This window comes from Mus musculus, chromosome 17, assembly GCF_000001635.26.
Source record: "Mus musculus strain C57BL/6J chromosome 17, GRCm38.p6 C57BL/6J".
Taxonomy (NCBI): Eukaryota; Metazoa; Chordata; class Mammalia; order Rodentia; family Muridae; genus Mus; species Mus musculus.
The window spans coordinates 90,079,887-90,101,465 of NC_000083.6; the positions used below are offsets into that span (position 1 = coordinate 90,079,887).

Genomic DNA, 21,579 nt, shown 5'->3' on the forward strand with positions numbered 1-21,579 from the left:
TTTTAGAACAGAAGAACGGTCTGCTTCCCGGCTAATTACACTTACTCCTGGAACTTTGCATTCCATGTTACCTAATGGAATTCTGAGTAGCATTAAGAGGCAGTTTCTATCAATTAATGTTGGAAATCATATTACTGTCACCCTGAAATCTCCCAGAGTAGTCTCATGACATTTAGGAAAAAGTAGAACAAAGGAATTGTTTCAAAAAAAAAAAAACCAACCAAACAAACAAACAAACAAACAAACCCAACCATCTTTTACTATAAAGCAGTACTGGCAAGTGTGGGGTGGTTATATTGGATGTTTACACTTGTGAAAGAGGAAAGGAGGGAGAATTGTATTTAAAGAATTTAGGATGCTTTTTATAATCTAAAGCTGGTCTAGTTACCATATGTGTCTTTATATTAAAGCGGTAAAGGACATACATTTATCTAATTAAGACTAGATATTACATGCAATTTGGTGAACAGTGGCGGTTTTAATTACTTTATTTACTTATTATTTAGAGACAGAGTCTCTCTGTATAGCCCTACTTGAACTGGAACTTTCTCTATAGCCCACGCTAGCCTCACACTTAGAGATCCATCTGCCTCCTGAGTGTGGGGATTAAAGGCATGTGCCACAATGCTCATCTGTTGTGGTATTTTGTACGAGTTATTATTTTTTAAGGCTCAGATACATTCAAAAGGGCAAGGAAATGGAACAGCTGCAGCCATTAAAATATAAATCCATGATTTTATATTTATATGCATAAAACAGATTATTCTTGTTTGAATGGCATATTTTCAAAATATCTTTGCATTTTAGAGTCCTATGTCAATCAAGTGCCTAGTTTTCTCAGTCTCATCACTCTAAATATCCATATATTCACTCATATCTCTTTCCACAAAGTGCAAGACTAGATACCATGTTCCTGAACTTGTTAGGTAGAGGCAGATAAGCTCAAGCCAATATTTATTTTGTTACTGAACCCAGGGGACTTGTATATAAAGTAAATTAGTCAGTTTATGAAAACTTGACAAGAGCTACTATCATCTGTGAAAGGAGTGCTCGATTGAGAAAAACCCTTTCATCAAACTCGTCCTGTGGGAGGGAGGCCTCTGACACTGTGGGCAGGTGGTCTTGAATTATAGAAGGAGGCAGTTAAAGTAAGCTATAGGACAAGCCAGTGAACTGCACTCTTCCATATCTGCGATTTGGTACCTGCTTCCAGGTTCCTACCCTGCTTGAGTTCCTGTCTGGGCTTCCCTCAGGGATGGACTGTGATTGCATAAGCTAAATAAGGCCTGCCTCCCAAAGTTGTATGTGGTTGTTCTTTTTATCAGCAGTAGAAAGTAACTAGCAAAAATTGGGATCACTATCATACTCAGTATGCATAAGTGAGAAAGTCGGGGATCTAGGCAAACTTTACTGCCATGGATGTCTTTAAACAACACCTCAAGCTTATTTATCTCTAATTTGTAATTTTGTAATACCGTTGAGTTTAGTATTGTATACCACAATAAAGTTGAAATGAATTGTGCAATGTAATGCCTCACAATCGTTTTCTGTTTCTAAACAGAAATAGTCATTGAGGAAATAATAATAACATTAACAATTCCATAACATGAGTAAGCCGTTTGTGCTACTCTTCTTACTTTTCAAAATTTTCCCCTCATGCCTAGAGACCTGCGTTCTTCCCATGTTTATTATATTCATTTTACCTTCCTCTGATGAAACCTAAACTGAGACCAAAACACAATCACCCACACTGAAAACATGATGGACTACTTACCTGCGTACTTTGTTTATCTTCTGGCTCAAAATATTTATACTTGGACCTAATCTGACTATTTTAAAAAATGACTATTTCCAGTGATAATTCCTCCTCCTTCTCCTTTCCTTTCTGATGCTGCTTCTGAGCATTGATCCCAGGGCCTTGGTTATTATAGACAGGTGCCCTGAAACACCTGTTTATTAATCTTTTATTTCTTAAGTTTTCACACTACTTTAGAGGCTGGGATGGTACGAATGCACAGATAGCAAACTGATTTTATCTGATCTTGCATTGTTTTTCATTTTTTCGAATAACATCTCCTTGTTTCTCTTTAGCCTGTACTGAACTCTTTATATAAGCAAAGGCACTGACAGGCAACCAGAAGACATGTGCCCATTAGGTGATAACTCAAAAGAAGGCAGTCCAACCTTTAGTACTCTTCTGGTGTGTGAGTATGTATCCTGACTGATAAGTGAACTTGTAAGATACAATGTACCTTACTTTCTGGACAGTCACTGATGATATTCAGCAGGGTTTGGTAGAGGTTACTCAACCAATAGGCATGTTTACATATCATAACTAGCAGATGTATAAAATCCACCTTAGCAATTGCTGATGTATTCTAGCTATAATTTCATAATAAAGATAAGGCAGTTCCTAGGCCTATATAGTTATTCCCTGACCAAGCTTCTGATTTGTTACATATATCCTTAGCCACTAGCTTTTTTAGTGGCGACACATTTAGCAATGCTTTACATAGACACATAACTCATAAAACTACATGGAACGCTGAAGATAAGTGTGTTATCACCACAAACCTAGTGGAAAAGCCATCCAGTCAAATGTTGTGTTACTGGAGGAAACTCTGTAAGTGGAAACACCACCATGTAGGGTGAATGTAAAAGCACATGTTCTTGCGTATATAGCTAGCTCACACATGGAAGAGCGAGGATGGTGTTTTGAAGCAATTATTATGCAATTGTAAGTACAAATTAAAAAATAGATTTTCTAGCAAAACCTTGAGCTGAGAATAAATGAGTTTTACTGAGTAATAAAAGGTGCTTTGCTTTAAAAGAATACACACTTTATCATATATGTGTGATCTATACTATATTCTATATTCTATACTTACATGTACATCTATATTCTATACACACATCTATATTCTATACTTACATTTACTATATACTTTTCATAATTCTTCCAGTGTTTGACTACAAGACTGGCTGCTTTTTCTCCCAGTGCTAGGAATCAAACTGAAGCTTTTATGCATGTGCGGCAAATGATGTACCACTAATCTATACTTGTAGTCTTGGATATTTGTCTTTGGCTGCATGGAAAAAGGATTTGCAGGGATTGATGAAATTAACTAAGCCATGGTGCTTCCCCAATATAATGTCTTTGAAAGAGCAATAATAGCAGAGAGAAGGGACTGAGATATTATGACTGATTCCTTTGGGAAGCTGAACTCTTCTGCTTTGCTTAAAATATTATTCAATACTCCCACCATTGTTATGCTTTTTTATAATTTAAACTAAGGATATTTGAAGTAATGAAGTATTTGTGAAAAACTACATTATGGTTTTGGAGAAACAGAAAGAAAATATTGGAAGCTTTTTGCTATTAAAATTTCTGCTTTATCTGAAGATCAAAAAAGATGTTGGAAGCTGGGCGGTGGTGCCGCATGCCTTTAATCCCAGCACTTGGGAGGCAGAGGCAGGTAAATTTCTGAGTTGGAGGGCAGCCTGGTCTACAAAGTGAGTTCCAGGACAGCCAGGACTGCACAGAGAAACCCTGTCTCAAAACCCTCCCCTGCAAAAAACAAAGATGTTGGAAAAAAAAAAAACATTGAATTTTAGGATAGAGTTCTAGAAGAGTTATTCCTGTTTATCCATGTCACTCCAGATGAAACAGAATAGTGGATAAGCACGTGGAAATGTACAGTAATAATCACATAATTACATCACAGAGGTAGGAATATGTCATAGAGTGTGGTAGGAATATGTCATAGAGTGTGGTAGGAATATGTCACAGAGTGTGGTAGGGAACATGTCATAGAGTATGGTAGGGAACATGTCATAGAGTGTGGTAGGAATATGTCATAGAGTGTGGTAGGAATATGTCATAGAGTGTGGTAGGAATATGTCATAGAGTGTGGTAGGAATATGTCATAGAGTGTGGTAGGAATATCTCATAGAGTGTGGTAGGAATATGTCATAGAGTGTGGTAGGAACATGTCATAGAATCCCTTCTCTGCACACTTGTTTGGACTCATCCTGCACTTAACCAGCTAAAGAAGCTCGAGACATCCATGGAATTATTAACTGTTTGTCATTTTCTCCATTTCTTTTAAATAGCAGGAGTTGTTAGCCTGCTGCAGGGGAGGCTTACTGAGGAGAGGCTTAGCCTAGCTCCATCGTGCATGTCAGAGTAACTACGGAAGAAGACAGGCCTTCAAGGAATCAAATATCAGCTGTTACATAAAAGTAAACGGGACAACAGAAAGGGCAATGAATTGTTTAGGACATCTGTTCTCAACCTGTAAGTTGCAACCACTTGAGTGGTTAAATGAACCTTACAAACACAGACACACAGACACACGGTATCATGTATATAAAATCCTTGCATTATGATTCACAGCAGTAGCAAAATTACAGTTATGAAGTAGTAGTAAAATAATTTTATGGTGGTAGGTCGGCACAACATGAGGAACTGTAGTTAAAGGCAGAGCTAGGAAGGTTGAGAACAAGTCTAGGGTGAACAATGTCAACATTACCAGAGATCTAAGAAATTCAAAGGATAATTATATATCAAGAGTGTAGTTTCAAGTAACATTGCTAAGTTACCACCCACTGTGCTATCTGAAACTGATTGTCTTGAATCCTGGGGTAAGTAGCACACCCTCTTTCTGATCAGAAAGCACTCAAGCCCATGAATCATAGGTAAAGCCCCAGTGGAGTAAACACTACAAGCAAAGATGGAGGGAGGTGAGAGAGAAGACAGGATAATAAATATAGGTCACTTGGTCTGGTTCTAGTTCAGCAGTCCATACCATGCTCATCTATGGGCTATGCCAATGCAAATAACACCAAAATTAAGAACATGGATCTGGATGATATTGAATGTTTCAGGGCAGTACGGCGATAGAGTATAATACTCTTTGGATAACACAGAATATTATTTCTGGACTAGAGAAATGGTTCAGCAGTTTAGACCAGGACTCAATTGCCAGATCCTACATGCTGGCTCACAATTACTTGCAACCCCAGTTCCAGGGATCTAATTCCTTCCATGGGCACCAGGAAGACATATGGTATATATGTTTACATGTAGGCAAAACATATGCATATATAATATAAAATAAATAAATCTGAAACAGAAGGTCTTGTTTCAAATGAGTCATTTGCTCAATGGTGGAACATACACCTATTTCTCAAAAATATTTAACAATTTGCATAGACAAAGGCCTATAGTACTTGGCTACATGGTTCTATTTCCTATTGAAAACTAAAAAATATAAGTTAAAAGGGCTTTTTCCACAAAGTCAGTAACTATCCTAGACTTGATTGCACTTGCAGTTTGTAAATGTAAGAAGATGTTGTGGGATGAGCCCATTTCATAAATTAAAGGGGCATAGGGAACTGAACATAGACATTAGCATATCAGCATCCCTGCCTCAGATATCTTTAGTATCTAATGTTTTGCCTCTAAGGATTTGTACTATGCAAGCATTTTCCTGGTTAATGTCTCAATAAGAAATTTGCTTGGCAGATAAATCAAATGCAATTGGAATCAGTTTCTAAATATGACTTTAAAGCTTTTTATTTTTAATTGCTTCATTATTAGTTAGTTGAGAGGTCCTTACTCTGTATCCCTGACTGGTCTTGAAACCTAGGCAAACCTCACATTTCCAATCCTTCCATTTCCTTCCATGTGCTTGGAAATCTGTTTGTACCAATACATTTGATACAAATTGAAATTTTATTCCTCTTTGCTTATAGCCTTTTGAATAACTTTGATTGTATACTCAATAGAAATTTCACCCTTTATCACTGGGTCATTTTGTTTAATGAACAGCAGTCAGGCTGCCAAAATAGAAATCTCTGTTCCACTTTCTATATACAGATTTTATTCCCTTCTAGGAATGTTAGACAAAATATGCTAAAGGAAGACCTTTAATTTCTAAGGATAGGACATAAAGAAAAAAAAGAATGCATGATAAGAAATCACCTTTCTTCTTCAGCTTCTGAAAAAATACTTTAATTGATCTAAGTACATTATCTTCAACACAGCTCAACATACCAAAGCTAAAAAGTCCTATAATGTGGCTCATTAAATGTTTCTTTGGCAAAGCCAAGGTTCCAAAAGTAAATCCAAAGACAGTTGCAACCTGCTAAGACTTCCTAGAAAACTGAAATCTTATTCGCAGGGAGTTCCACCTAAACCATAAGTTAGTATTCTGTAAAGGACTATGGACAAGAAGACGTGTTTTTCAATATTTTGATTTGTGTTTTTTGTATATGATTTTAATCAAACTCATTTGTACTTAGGATTAGGGATATTACCAGGATTCAAGAAAAATAACTATAAGGGTAATTAAAATCAGAGATTTTACAAATCGTAATAAAAATTTGTTAGTAATAATAAGTTGATTTTTATCCTGCTCTAATCCTGTGACACTTTTGGGAAAAGCTGTGTAACCAAGAGTGACAGAAAGATAGATGGAGGATGCTAAGGGATTCATTTCATTTCGGAATTTGAATTGACTATTGAAATTCTCAGGTTATATCATAAACAACAATGACCTAAATAAACTATCCAGATGTGGTTCTAGATACGTGACCTACGTAAACATTAGAAATAAGCAATGGTGCTTAGCTTTCATAGGCTGTCAATATTTTCAGCACTACCTCTTAATATACAACATTTTGGCAACACTATGGATGTTTTACCAAAGGTCTGGGATAAAAGCTTGATAAAGTCCACATTTCCTTTAGAATGCCACAGCTCAAAATGTATAAGCTTGATTTTAAGTTTCCCCCTATTTTTTTTAAACATAGTAAAGACACAAAGATCATAACAACAACAACAGCAACAACAACCATGCAAGAAGAATCGGTTTATAATCTGATAAAGCAACTTGTATTCATGGATTTTTCTCCCCTAACCTAAGATGCAGAGGCTACTGAATTTTAAATATCTGTCACCACAGAAATGATATCCTGTCTCATAATGAAAAGAAGCTGCAATCAGAAGTTGCCATGGAAAGAGAGACTGGGCTTTCTTCTCTAGGAAGCAAACAGCCTTCTTCCCCACCCCACCCCCAGCCCTTCGCTAATATGCAGTCCTTCTGTCTTCCATCTGCTCCACCCCCACCCATTGTCTCCACTCCCTGCCAAGCATGCCAGTCCCATCTGGACATCTCTTACTTCTGCTGGCTTTGATTCCCATGGGTCTAGGGAATGCTTGAATGCCAAGGCATTTTTGCTCCTCACAAGAATAAGGATGAGCTAAAAGAATATCAAATAATTCCTCAGGGAATTTACCCCCTCCCCATAAACACACACACACTGCATACACACATGCAGTCACTCACACACATGCACCACACACACATGCACACACACACACACACACACACACACACACACACACACACACACAAATGATACACAAAATCTCTTCTATACACAAAGAGCAATTTTTAGAAGCTTATCACTTGATAAATTATGTTTTAAAACCATTTTAGTTCTCTCATCTAGGAAGCATTCCTAGAGATTGAAATCTTGTTATCTTTGAAATAATCCAAGTTAGTATTTCAGAAATATCAACACTTTCATTACCCAACATATTTTTAAGTAACCAGAAGTGATATGTTACTCAAATCCTATCATCAGGAAATATTTATAGTAGTTAAGTTTAAACACTGATCACTAATACATTCTCTGTTACCCAACATGAGTACAATTCAGACACAACACCTTGTAAATTCTCAATAAAAATCTCATTGTGCCGCAAAAGCATGCACGGCCGGAATACAAGCATATTTAAGCAACATTTTTACCAGATCATTAACAGTAATAAAGCAGTCTGGTAAGTATTGAAAGCAGCGTTTATTCATGCTTTTATTTGACCCATGTTCACACACACACACACACACACACACACACACACACAAGTTTTGGTTGTTTTTGCCACAAGCATGCTGGAAAAAAAAAAAAAAAGACCAACAAAACCCTCTCCCTCTGAAGCCCACGGAAAAGCAGCAGACAAAACTAAAAGCAACCATGCTCAGGGTTTAAGGACATCTCCAAATTTAAAATCTCTTTACAGTTCATATTCAGCGTGCATAAATTTGACATGCAATCTCCAAAGATAATATTTTCATATAAATCTCAAAATCAGTTCATCCGAATGAGTCTGTTCGTATTTCCATTCTTATTGATTTTAAGCTTCTGTTATCTTAAACCCTGCATGCTGCAGAACTAAGCTGTGCTTAGCGGCTGTGAGAGAAGAAGCTACCTGCGAGTTTTCACAGTGCCATCTCATATCCATGTCTGTCTGGCTACCCTGCGTGCTTAGAGCTTTTTTCTTAATTCTTAATGGAAATCCTAGGAAATTTAGTCCATCCTCTGAAATCAATACTGGTGACAGGAGAGCTCCCTGACTCAGTGGGAGATCAAGATGATAAACTGCCTGCGCATCAGACTGGCCTATCAGTGCCCTGCACACAGATGGGCGAGAAAAGACACAGAAAAGCCTCTATCAGTCACGTGTCACAGAGGAGCCAATGGCTGGCGCGCTACTGCAGGAAGGGATGCTGCAGTTCCGTCTGCAGTTGACGAGGCTGTTGGTACACAGCCCAGTCCGCGCTGGCGCTCGGCTCAAAAAGTCCAGGCAGTCACTGCTGTTGAATTTGCTTAGGCACTCAAGGGGTGCAGGCTGCCTTTAACCCATGTTCTCACACGGGCAGGGGCTTTTCCTGTCAACATCTCATTCCCTAACTCCTATATGATTTCTTTTAGATCGCTATCTTGGTTTTTCCTTATACTAAATTAGACGCCTATAATTGTGACTATTATCATGCACTCTTTATACAAGAATCTCCCCCAGAGCTTTATAATTACAATTACAATGTTATTTCCAAGTCAATGAATGTTTCCCCCCAGCACACAGACACAGTTATGTTTATTATTCAGTGTTTTTACAGGGTGATTTTTGTGAGAGCAATTATGCAACATGAAGAAATACATTGTGCTTTTTGCCAATTAGAACTCTTCTCTTTTAAAGACGAAGTACTAATAAATACACTGTTTGATTGATCATTAAAAATAAAAACAAACAAGCAGGCAGCACGCATCTTGCTTTCCAAATCTTAAAGAACAAGCATGTTCGCCAGCAATCAAATGGAACTGTGTATTGTTACTATTATTATTTGCTTTCTTGCTGAAATTTAAAAATAATTCTTCGGTAAATAAAGACAGCACACCTGGAATGCCATATGGAAACCTGTGCCTAGTAACATCTGCTACCATGCAGAAATAGGAATACAGCGCGCACACACACACACACACACACACACACACACACACACACGTCAAAGTTAACTATTTGTACGTTCTAATGGTGAACTAAAAGGAGAGATTCATGATGAACCAAACTCACAAATCTGTAAAATATAACTTTATAATTCATTTATGCTTAGATGAATATATTCCTAAGATATATTGGCATTTGAAATAGAAGACTCAAAATGTAAATTGTAAAATCTAGGCACACACCCTGCTCACACACTCACACACACAGACACACACACACACACACACAGACACACACACACACACACACACACATGGCATATTTTCACAAAGACATAACATATCAGATAAAAGAGGTTTATCTCAGAAAGGAGACTGAATTAAAATGGAAAATGAGATATAGTTTCATCAGGTTCCATTCTTCACACTTTCATCATCTGTATATATTATTTATTTTGTAATTTAAAGATAATGACCTAAATAAAATAATGATAACCTGTGTTCACTTAAGTTTTTAGAAACATGACTTGTAGATATTTTGAGAGAAAATATTGATGGATAAGGAGAGAGATGAAGGAGTAATGTGGCTCTTATTTTATGCAAAGGAAAGGGGCAGGCATGCAGGGGGAGAAATCTGTTAGATACACCTCTGACAGTCTGAAGGGTTTCATAGCCCACTTCAATTCTAACTTTTCATCTCCATATCTAAATGGAAATACATGGACTAACAGCTATGAAATATAATGACAGTTAACCGAAAGCATGTAAATGCCAATGATGTAAAATAAGTGTTTTGTCTGTTCACCCAGAACATTAAGTTAACCAGTTTAATCTTAGTTTCTAGCTGGATGCAACTAGCATCAAGAAGCAGAGATAACCTTGAATTGCAATCGAAGATATTACTATTGCTTGAAAGGCAAGGTAACAACTTTCCATTCTGAAGAAAACAATAATGCATGTAGTTCTTATCCTTACACCCCACAGAATCTTTGAATCCACACACAAGATTCCAGAAAACTGATTTCTCAAGACCAGCTTCAGGTTAATTCTTGTTTCGCTTCCATGCATGTCATATCAATTCCTGTTCTTTGTCAAGCCTAAAGTAGCCATGGTCACTGCAGCAGGGCATTACAGCCTGATATGGTCAGTGTAGTGGGGTGTTACAGCTGAAATGGTCATAGTTAGTGCTACAGGACATCACAGCCTGAAATGGTCATGGTCTGTAGTAGGGCTGTTAAAACCTGAAATGGCCACAGTCAGTGCAGCAGGGTGTTAGAGCCTGGAATGGTCACAGTTAATGCAACAGGGCGCTACAGCCTGAAGTGATCACGGTCACTGCGGCAGAGTATTAGAGCTTGAAATGATCAGGGTCAGTGCAGCAATGTGTTACAACCTGGAACGGTCTTGGTTACTGCTGCAGGATATTACAACCTGAAATGGTCATAGTTAACACAGTGCGGTGTTAAAGTCTGACATGGTCACAGTCAGTGCAGGACGGTGTTACAGCCTGAATGGTCATGATCAGTAAAGTAGGGCTCACTTACAGAGCTATTTGGTAATGACAGAAACTTCAAGTCGCATTAGAGCTCTTGCTCATAGGAACAAGTGGTAGGAATAAAGTCTATAGGTGCCTCCTTCTGTCTTCCTGCCACCTCCTTTTCTGGGAATAGAATGCTAAAAGGATAACAGTTGTAAAGGGAAGCTCAAGTCCTGTGGGTATCATAACAAGGTCTGGGCAAAAAGGCTTTTCAGAATTCTTTTCAAAATGGCAGATTTCCATAACTCCCTCAGCTCCTGTAGTTCAAATAGTTAAACCCCTTCTTGTACATATCAAATTGTCATGCAACGTTTGAACAGTTTTATTTAAATTATATGCTAGTGGCATTTTAAACATCTCAGAGTATGGATAAAACAGTGTTGGTAAGTTTCATGATCATTTAAACAGACACAGAAACATGCACATACATGCCACATGGATCTGGAGATAAAGGCACTTGCTACTGAGCCTGATGACCCACATGTTGGAAAATGGAGTCTTCCAAGTTGTTCTCTGAGCTCCACACATGTATCATGACATGTTCTAATCCCGATAAATACAGAGATGTAGTTATAAATAATTTTAAAAGCTAACAACTATTAATCAGAGTGCTATTTAGAGGACATGGAGAAACTGATGTCAAGTAAGATATAGGACAAGCCCTCCATCTGCCCTCGCCATCCACAAATCCCCATCCACTGACACTGATGAAAAACTAAGACACTGAAAACTGCTGCTTTTGAGAACAGAGAACACCCAAATACTCAAATGAGTGTCTGTAGGGTAGGAAATACAAATTTATATGTTTCAGCATTTGTTTTCCATTTTTTTTTTACTTTGGTGGGGGTTGGAGTGTATGGGGAGATCTGTAGCTCAGGTGGGCATGGAACTCACAGTGCACCCATGCTGGCTTCCAATGCTAAATAAAGTCTTCCTGTTTCTGCTTTCTGAGTTAAGGGACTACCAGTATGACCCGCTATGCCTAGTTCCCAAGTATTTTCTTTTTAGAAGAATATGAGTAGTTGGAGAAGATTTTTCTAATTCTAAATTGACACACCACAGTCATCATGAATGAGAAGTGGGACACATGGATGACTTTTTAAAAGACATATGTCAGGAAGCAAACTCCAGTTGAGAGACAAGATTATAGAAGCAATTATTTTGGAACCTTTTTATTTTTATGAGACGGGAAAATAGAACTGGTGGGAAGATCACAGTAGATATTAGTTTTGGCTTCCTTTCCTCTCTTCCAGGGGCACTGCTTGTTTGATGAATAAATGCTCATTAAACCTATTACCTACTAACTTAACATCTATAGGTGTGCTTTAGGGGCACCTTAGTGAGTAAAATTCTACAGACTTATGCTTCCTTCCTCTCTATTCTTGACTTTTATACTTTATTTTTACACTGGTTATTTCTCTAGGTAATATGTTTTATGTGGTGTGTATGTGTGGTTTATTTGCATGTGTATGGGAGCGCACATACATGTGTGAGGCCAGAGATTGACCCTGGATGTCTTCCTTGATCATTTTCACTTTCCATTTGGGAACAGAGTTGCTTGGCTGACTGAACCTGGAGCATGTTTTGACTACACTGGCTGGCTGATGATCTCTCTTCCTTTTTGTCTTCAGTTCTGGGGCTGCAGGCACAAGCTGCAATGCCGGGTGTTTACACGCTTGCTGGAGATTCAAAGTCAGGGTCTCATGCTTTAGCAGCAGGCATTTTTACTGACTGAGCCATCTCCCAGCCCTAGGGCATTTAAGAAGCAAAAATACAAGGTCAACCTTGCTCATAAATACACACTGAAGAGACTGTTTTTATGTTTAGGAATATATGTAATATATCCATATGTGTATGCAGTAATAATTAATAAAAAGAAAGGCCTTGAATTTGATAGAGAACAAGGGGGGAGGAAAAATTATGTAATTATATTAAAATTGCAAAAATAAAAATAGTAATAAAGACTGACTTTATAACTTTTACTGATGTCATAACAACTACTATATTATTTTAAAATAATCATGCCTTGAGGCTTACTGTGATTAAGGAACATTTGTAGTCTTGAAAATAAGTAACATACAAATTATTTTCAAATTAGATCTAACTTCTGTGCTCTAGAATAGTTATTTTCAAAGTCTCTTAAGAAGTGTGAAGAAACCTGAGTATCTGAATTTCTAGAAACTTCCATAGAGACTACTCTTAAGTCTGGTCTGTTAGAAAAGAAAGAACCCTATGACCATGACTTTAACTCTCAGCATTCTTCAGAAAACCTTTGTAAACACTCAGACATGTGTGTGTGTGTGTGTGTGTGTGTGTGTGTGTGTGTGTGTGTGTGTGTGTGTGTGTTATGTGGTATAAGCATGTATGTGTCTCACAGCATCCATGTAGTGGTCAGAGGATGTCTTGCAGGAATCAGGAGTCAATTCTCACCTTCTTCCATGTGGATTTCAGTGACCGACCTCAGGTTGTCAGGCTTGGCAAAAAGTGCCTTTATCCATTAAAGCATTTCTACAGCTCTATCACAAAACTTCTACTGTGCCAAAGATTATTGAAAAATAAAAGTAGTAGGGACACTATCCAACAATGTAGATGTGTTGGAGATTTCACAGGAGAATAGAAAATAAATGTGTACAATGTGCGGCCATTCAGTGAATGATCGTTACCCAGAACTGGTTTTTAGAAAGTACAGTTTGCTTTAGTTGGGTGCATTCTGGAAAAGGAAGGATTCATGCACACAGGACCTTTACAGATATATGTGTAGTGAGCTACACGTGATCTTGGCTGCAGTGCTTCTTATATTACTGCTGCAAATAGAAAACAGACCCACGCAGAGTCCCAGGATGGGACACTATAAGGTACTAGGAATTCATTGGTACAAAGAGGCTTTCTTAGGATGGCTTTCAGGACTCAGCACTGATTGTTGTGGTATCAGAACTTCCACGGATGTTTGGCAATAAGTTCACATAGAAAGGAATCATTGGCCTGTTTTGTGCACAAAAGTTATTCATAGACTGAAACAAGACTGCCTTATACCAAGAGCATCCAAGGTGGCTTCTAGGCTCTGGTGAGAGGGTAATGTGTGTTTTGAGGCATAGTCTCTTTAGCATTCATGCTGTCCTTTGTTGCCTCGTGTTTGACATTTCTTAACTACCTGGCATCCTATCTCTTTCCTTACTTCTGCACGTGGATGACTACTTGTTCACTTTGATTTAACCCCAAGGCTGGAGTGACACGTTGTTACGGAACTGATCCTTTCAGGATGTAGTGAGACGATGCTGTTTCCCCAGCAGCAATCACTGGCCAAGGATTTTTAAGGGTTGATTGAGAAAAACATCAATCACTAAAGCTATAGTCTGTGACTAATTTTATCACAAATACAGGAGAAATAAATGAAATGAGGAAACAAAGAATAAAAGGGAAAGTGTGAAAGGAGAAAAGAACGCAGACTGTAAATCTAATTCAGTCACATTAATAAACCATGGAAGGAAGGGCACAGTGACCTGTAAAACTTTATAATTTACCTGGAAATTATAACTTTAAGGATGAGATTAAAAACTGCATACTTAGCACATGTTCCAGGAGGTTCTTTGGTAGCTTGTTTTGTTCCTTATTTTGAGGCACGCACCTTATTCTGAGGTGTATTCATGTCCCCGACATACAACTGACATACATCAGTTGGGCCAGTTTTCAATGTGCTCAACTGTACAGACACATTGCTAAAATATTACTACTTTGATGATGCCATTTATGGATTCTGAAATGATTTCTTTAAAAACTGAAAACTGGGGTTGGTATGCAATCAGTTCCCTTATCTCTTCTAACAGTGGTTCTATCAGACTTCTGCAACCTATAAACCTACATCCACTCAAAAAATCACATCTCGAGTAAGTGACCAAATAAGACCACAACAACTCACATTAGATAAAATAAATCAGTCAAAGTTTTACCACTTTGACAAAACATTTTACGACAGTTACGGATGTTTTAATTTGCTGTTTGAGTTTTTCATCTCATCTATATGTTGAAATAGATAACTTTAAAAATAGTCACAATAACAAAGCTTTGCTGTATAAGTTAATAGGATAACATTTTATATACAATACCATACATATGTATTAAACTTCATTTAGAACACTCATTACTATTCCCCTGGCAATAGAATTGATCAATAGAACTGTACTGCAATCTGTACACCTATTTCGTATATTTTAGAAAATAAGCTAATTTTTGTTTTGTATTTCTGCCATTACAAAGGAATTTTTTTTCTGTGTTTCTCAGGACCAAACCCCATAAGTGGGATTCCTATGCTGAAGATGTATCTGTTTGTACAGATCTTGACACAATCTGCAAAACCCTTTTTCAAAAAGACTTGTTCTAATTTTCACATTGTCTCCAGGATGCTGAGTTCTCCTACGTCCTCACTTGTGTGAACATGTTGTCTTTTCTATCTGGGGATGCCCTTTCCCATTTAAGAAAATTCTGGTACACTCCCACACGCTGTATTGTACTGAGCTTAAATGCTACTCTTTCTTAGATCCTCCGTGAAGTCTCTAGGCAGTTAGTCACTGTTCCCACAGTCCTTTGTAGCACTTATCAGATAATTCTTGATTTCTTATAGCTTATGTACTTCTTTTTCTTCTTTGTAGATAATTATAAACAACAGGAATGAGGCTTGTTCCATCTCATCTTTGGAAAGTGGGATCCAATTCTGGATTCTTGATTACACTCATTGGCAAATGGAAAGAACCAACATACAATAGAGATCTCAAGTCCAAATTTCTGACTCCATGTTTGGGAAAAATCATTGTCTTACTTGACATCATGAAAGTCTATCTTACTCTAAAAGCATTTCCATTGATATAGGTCTCTAAAAATATTTTTCATGTATCTATTTTCTAAAATACAGTTTATCAGCTCTGATTTTGGGTCTAGTTGGGAAAACTCTGTGACATGCTGTGAATCAGGTCTTTGGAAAGAACTTTTCAGTACACTGGAATCAGAACAGTCTCCTTTTAGTCCAAAATAAAACCAATTTTATGAATTTAATGTTAGGACTAGTGAACAAGATTAGACAGAACCCGTGGAGACCGGAGCCAGTACATGACACTGCCTAGGGTGAAAGGAAAACATAAAAAGCTGCTCTTACTGATGAATTACATAAGAGTGTATCAGGAACCATCCCCACATGTTATATCCCTGTGCATCTAATATTTCATTTTGTTCTTATGCAATCATAAGACCTTCAAACAAAGCAAGTATGCTATAACTAAACTGTGAAATCTGAAGCCAAGAGCCAAGGATTTTGGAATACTAGAGGGAAATCCGGAAACACTTTACATATTCCCAATCCTACTCCATCCCCTATTCTAGTATAATGATTAGCTCTTATTGAAAATTTTAATTAATGAAATGAGGGTTTGAGTGGTGAAACACAGACTGTTAATAATAATCCAAATACAAAAAAAAAAAAATCCCATTGTTGCAATTTTAAATTTGTTTTCAGAGCAACCCTCATGAATATTTCATGGAAAAAAAACAGTTGTCAGAAAACCCTTAGTCACTGGAAGGTGGAGGGCACTGCCTTCCAGAACCTCAGCTCTTAGAGCAGGCACTCAGGGATACTGTCAGACCATTATGGGAAGTAAAGTACAAAAGAGTACTCCAACAAATTTCTCTTTCCCTTTCTCTCTCTCTCACTCAAACATACATATACACAAACACAGAGGGAGGGAGAAGAGAGAGGGAGAGAAAAAGGGAGGAAGGAAGGGATGAGACATTATAGGATACAGCAGTGGGTGACACTTTGGAGAAAGGTGACTTTTATACCCATGCTATGTATTGAGCTCAAGAATAAATCTGAAAGAATAAAAGGACATATGGATTTTTATTTCTGATTTCGTGACTTTGTACCTGTGTTGCTTTCTCTTCTTTAAAAGGAAATACTTGAGTCATTTTTTGCCAATCATATTTATAGAACATTTGGCCAGAAAAATATAATGTATTGGGGGAACACATTAGTGAAGTGAGATCTAAGACTAAAGCTTTGATGGGGTCATTGGCTTGACCTCTCAGAGTCCGAGTCTGTGCCTATATAAAATGAGAACGATGGCAAACATCCTTTTATATTTCTCTGTAAGGTATAAATGAAACAAATTACAATATTCAGCAGACAAGCTGACACCCATTGCATGGCCAATACATTGTACTAAAAAAAACACACACATACAGACACACAGATACACACATGCATGTACACACACAGACACACATATGCACACATGCACACACAAACACACACACACACACACACACACACACACACACACACACACTATGTATGAAAAATAAAAACAAAAGTAAAAAGAGGCCATGATGCCTAAGGGATCAATGGGGAAGTCCAGGAGAAATGTTGGAGAAAGAAAAGTAGAGAAAATGATATAATTATATTTTAATAAAAATATTTTTTTATTAAAGGAAGTTATCTTTTGGGACTGCAAAGACCATTTCAGTTTTTCTATTAGTGTACATAATTTATTTTAGATATGGCTCATTCCTATTGAAGGAATTACATTTTAATTTCAATGAAGGCTAAAAGAGTTTGCTTAGTGGATATCTTTCTTAGACTTTTTCTTATTTCTTATTTAATTTATGGGTACATTTATGCAGTCTATGAAAGGCACTACACTTTGTTTTGTGATATACTGAACTTTGTCAGAAAATGATAAGCTTTGTTTTGCTTATCATTTGTATGTGCACTCTGGTGAGATCAATAGAAAGTCATTAATATGCACTGAACATTCCAGCTTCTATGAATTCTATATACACAGCTTCACATGCAGGGTAAATGAAGTTCTCAAACATGAGCCACTAGCAGGCACAATCTCATCAGGCTTGCTCACTTATCACCCTTTCACGGAGGAAAGCCTATGGAAGTACGAGTGAGAATTATGTTATCACAGAATGAACTTGAGTCTACGCTATTTAATATTCAAAACAAAATTCCAAAGCTTACTCACCCACTTTAAAAGCCAAACTACTATTATCTGTGCATCACCTCCAACATACCTCATATCTGATTGAGGCAGATCAATATGTAATACAACAATACAGAAACATTTCAGATGTGTGACCCAAGAATATATGCCTGATTTGTACAGTAATGCACTATATTCTAGAAACTACAACCAAAAAAGAATAAAAAATTCTGGTATCATTTTGTGGACAATTTAAAAGAATGTTTAGGACTGGTAAGATAGCCAAAATGTAAAAATGGCTGCTAATAATATGTTTGATGGTTTGCGTTTGACCTGAGATTGCTGGCCAGAACCCAGGAGACTATCTTATAGTTCACACTATGCACCATCCTAACAAACTTGGATTTATAGAACTAAGACACACACACACACACACACACACACACACAAATAAAAGTAATCAGTTACAACATTAACCAAGATAATGTGATGTTCATGAAATAATACACAAATCAACAGGAAGTTCATGTGAACAAGTTTAACAATATTTTTAAAGAAGACTAAAATCAGTATAATTTTGCCAAGATTATCTTTTAGACTTTTACTGGTACAATTAAACATTTACATGTAGCAAAATGAATCTAGGCATAGACCTTGAACCTCACAAAAATTTATCATAATTGGATCTTAAATCTACATGTAAATGTTAAACCATGAAATCCTGTAGAAGATGAGTCAAAAGGAAACACAGGTGATCTTACATGTGGTTTTGACATTTTTGGTTGAATATCAAAGGCATGGATCCATAAATGAATCAACAGCTAAGTCAGGCTTATTCAAACACAAGACATAATGTAACTTCTGCTTATGAGTTACATGGTCAACAGAGTGAAATGATCCTCAGATTAATATATTTGTAAACAACACATATGACAAAAGGCTGTTACTCAAAATATGCAGAAGATTCTTGAAACTCAATGATAAAAAAGTAATACTCAAATAATAGGTCAGAGTTAAAACACTACACTAATGACAGCTGAGTGCAATCAAACGTTTGAAAATTTACATTTCAAATGCTATCCCGAAAGTCCCCTATACCCTCCCCCTGCACTGCTCCCCTACCCACCCACTCCTACTTCTTGGTCCGGGTATTCCCCTGTACTGGGGCATATAAAGTTTGCAAGACCAAGGGGCCTCTTTTCCCAATAATGGCCAACTAGGCCATCTTCTGCTACATATGCAGCTAGAGACAAGAGCTCTGGGGATACTGGCTAGTTGATATTGTTGTTCCACCTATAGGGTTGCAGACCCCTTCAGCTCCTTGGGTACTTTCTCTAGCTCCTCCGTTGGAGGCCCTGTGATCCTTCCAATAGAGGACTGTGAGCATCCACTTTTGTATTTGCCAGGCACTGGCATAGCCTCACAAGAGACAGCTATATAAGGGTCCTTCCAGCAAAATCTTGCTGGCATATGCAATAGTGTCTGCAGAGAAGGTGTTTCATATCATGTCATTAGTGAAATAATTTAAACATAAGGAACAAAAGGATATTACCACATGCACATCAGAATAGTTAATATAGAACACTGAAAGAACAAATGTTGACAATCATGTGGAACAAAGTTCTTATTTCTTGCTAGTCCTAGGATAAAATGGAACATTCCTTTTGGAAGAATTTTTGAGTTTCCTATAAAACCTAAACAATTTGGCCCATAAGGCCTAGCAAGTGAACTTCTTGGATTGGCCAAAATGGGTTGAAATCTTATCTCAAAAAACTTTCAGGCAGACAGGAGTCTTCCTAAAATCAGGAAGGTTTCAGGAATCACTACTGAAGCACACTCTGGGGGAAGCTCCTTATCAGCAGCCTAACTGGATTTTGGGTTTCCTTTTCCATGGGGCAACTTTGCCACATTATGTCATGGTAGAAACTAGCACTTCAAAGTATTATTTATTGTAGAGAGAACCAGCTATGCACAATGAGTAGGATCTTGTCTGCCCTTGTTTATTTGCTGCTTCTGTTTTCCATATATATATATATATATATATATATATATATATATATATATATATATCATTCTTTCTTGCTATGCTTCAAGTCATAGCAACGATAAAAAGTCAAAAGTAGTCTCTTTAGAAGGCTTAGTTTGTATGTGTCCTTAGAAACCAATAAAGGAACACTTTTAATGCTAATAAATCCAGAGAGAACATGATACCTGGTAAAGTGCCATTGCAACCAAAGCTACTTAATGCTTGAATACACTTAGATTTTATAGGGTGCAGTATTTTTAAACTACACTCCTAAGGACTGATGAAAAACATAATATCATCTCACAGATCACATAGGCACAGCTTAACTATAGTAACTTGGAGTCCTATAAACTCATCACACTGAAGGGAAGGACTTTACAAAAGCAAAGATTGTGTGAGTCTGGGCATCTTTGGGCCAGAGGTGACCTCTCAGCCATGAAGGAGCCTGGCTATGGCAATTCCGTTTATTTACTGTCATTGAAAACAATTCTGCCACGATAAGGATAAAGTACCAAGCTCTCTGATTTGTGTGAGGTGAAGGGTGAGAGAGAATTCTAGAAGTTAATAAACACATTATCAGTTTTCTTTTGCTTTGCTCATAGCACCATAGAGAAATCACTGACGTGTAAGAAACAGGATTCTGTCACACCAGTGCCACACATTTAATGCAATGAGAAAATGAAATATCGACAGGCTTGGGCATAGTTCTCATAATTTCATTTAGCTCAGAGGACTGATGGAAACACTTCTGGGTAACATAAAAACACCCAAGGAAGGCAGAGAAAATGATCACTTTTTCCAATCTTCTTCACACCTTTAGATTTCTTAGAGGTAAGGCACCGCATTTTCCACAGTGATTGAAGAGGGTGGTAACAGCTGTCAAACCTCCAGAGTTAAGACATGAAACCCAATTGTAACATCTCCCCAGAGAATAAAAATGAGAGAAAGGGACCTTATAATTTCTGACAATTAGCTGTGTTAGAATAACTAAGTGGGAGGAATGGTTAAGGTAAATAGCATCCCTGATTTTGAAAAGTTGAATCTCCATTTTTGTAACATTGTCATGAGTAATTATAGGGGTGCTGAAAGTTTATTTCCTCTTTGGAGTTTTAAATATGTCTTCTGAGAGAACATGAAAATCTTTAAAATACAACCATGTTTTAAAAGGCAGTAGTATCTCCTGCTCTTCATGTAAATTTCCAGACTATGTCTAGGTAACAGAAAAAAAAGATCTATATCCTAAGAATTAAATATCATTTCAAAAAGTACTTAATCTGTGCATGATGGCAGTCAGGTCAGGGTGAGGAGGACACACAGCAAAGAACGAAGTGCAGACTGTGGCCTGGGGAACTTCTAGGTCTAGCTATGAACATATACTTTTTCCTGCTCTGCATCAAATTTATCTGTAAAAGTCGTAAGAAGCAAAGATGGGTGATGTTTTAGAGGCAGAAGAGATGACCCCTTAGGAACAAGGAAACTCATCTCAGAGAGCTAATGGAAATAGAAATCATTGATTATATCTAGAAAGATATAAAATTCCTGGACATATAGAAAATGTGGAAGAACTTTGAAAGAAATTGCATGACAAAGACTGGAAAAGAAAAAAAATAAACAAAAAGACAAAAAAAAACAGGGTGTGCCAACAAACTATTCATTTCACCTGAAATAAAAGTCACTTGGGAATACAAAGATAGACTCAGGATTTGGAGTGTACTAGGTTAAATTATTCCTATCTGAAGATGTCTCTG

The 21,579-nt window shown here is 37.3% G+C and overlaps 1 protein-coding gene across 44 annotated transcripts in view; it reads right to left on the reverse strand.

Moving 5' to 3' along the window:
- Nrxn1 (neurexin I) overlaps positions 1–21,579 on the reverse strand; it is a 1,059,516-nt gene that overhangs the window by 46,243 nt on the left and 991,694 nt on the right. For 2 of the 44 annotated variants that reach the window (NM_001346962.1, NM_001347419.1), the window contains exon 1: positions 8,279–8,482. The exons of the other annotated variants lie outside the window; for them this stretch is intronic. In NM_001346962.1, coding sequence (NP_001333891.1) covers positions 8,279–8,311 — 33 coding nt within the window. In that variant the 5' untranslated portion in view covers positions 8,312–8,482. Of the gene's footprint in view, positions 1–8,278; positions 8,483–21,579 lie in introns of those variants that run through there. 44 annotated transcript variants of the gene reach the window in all.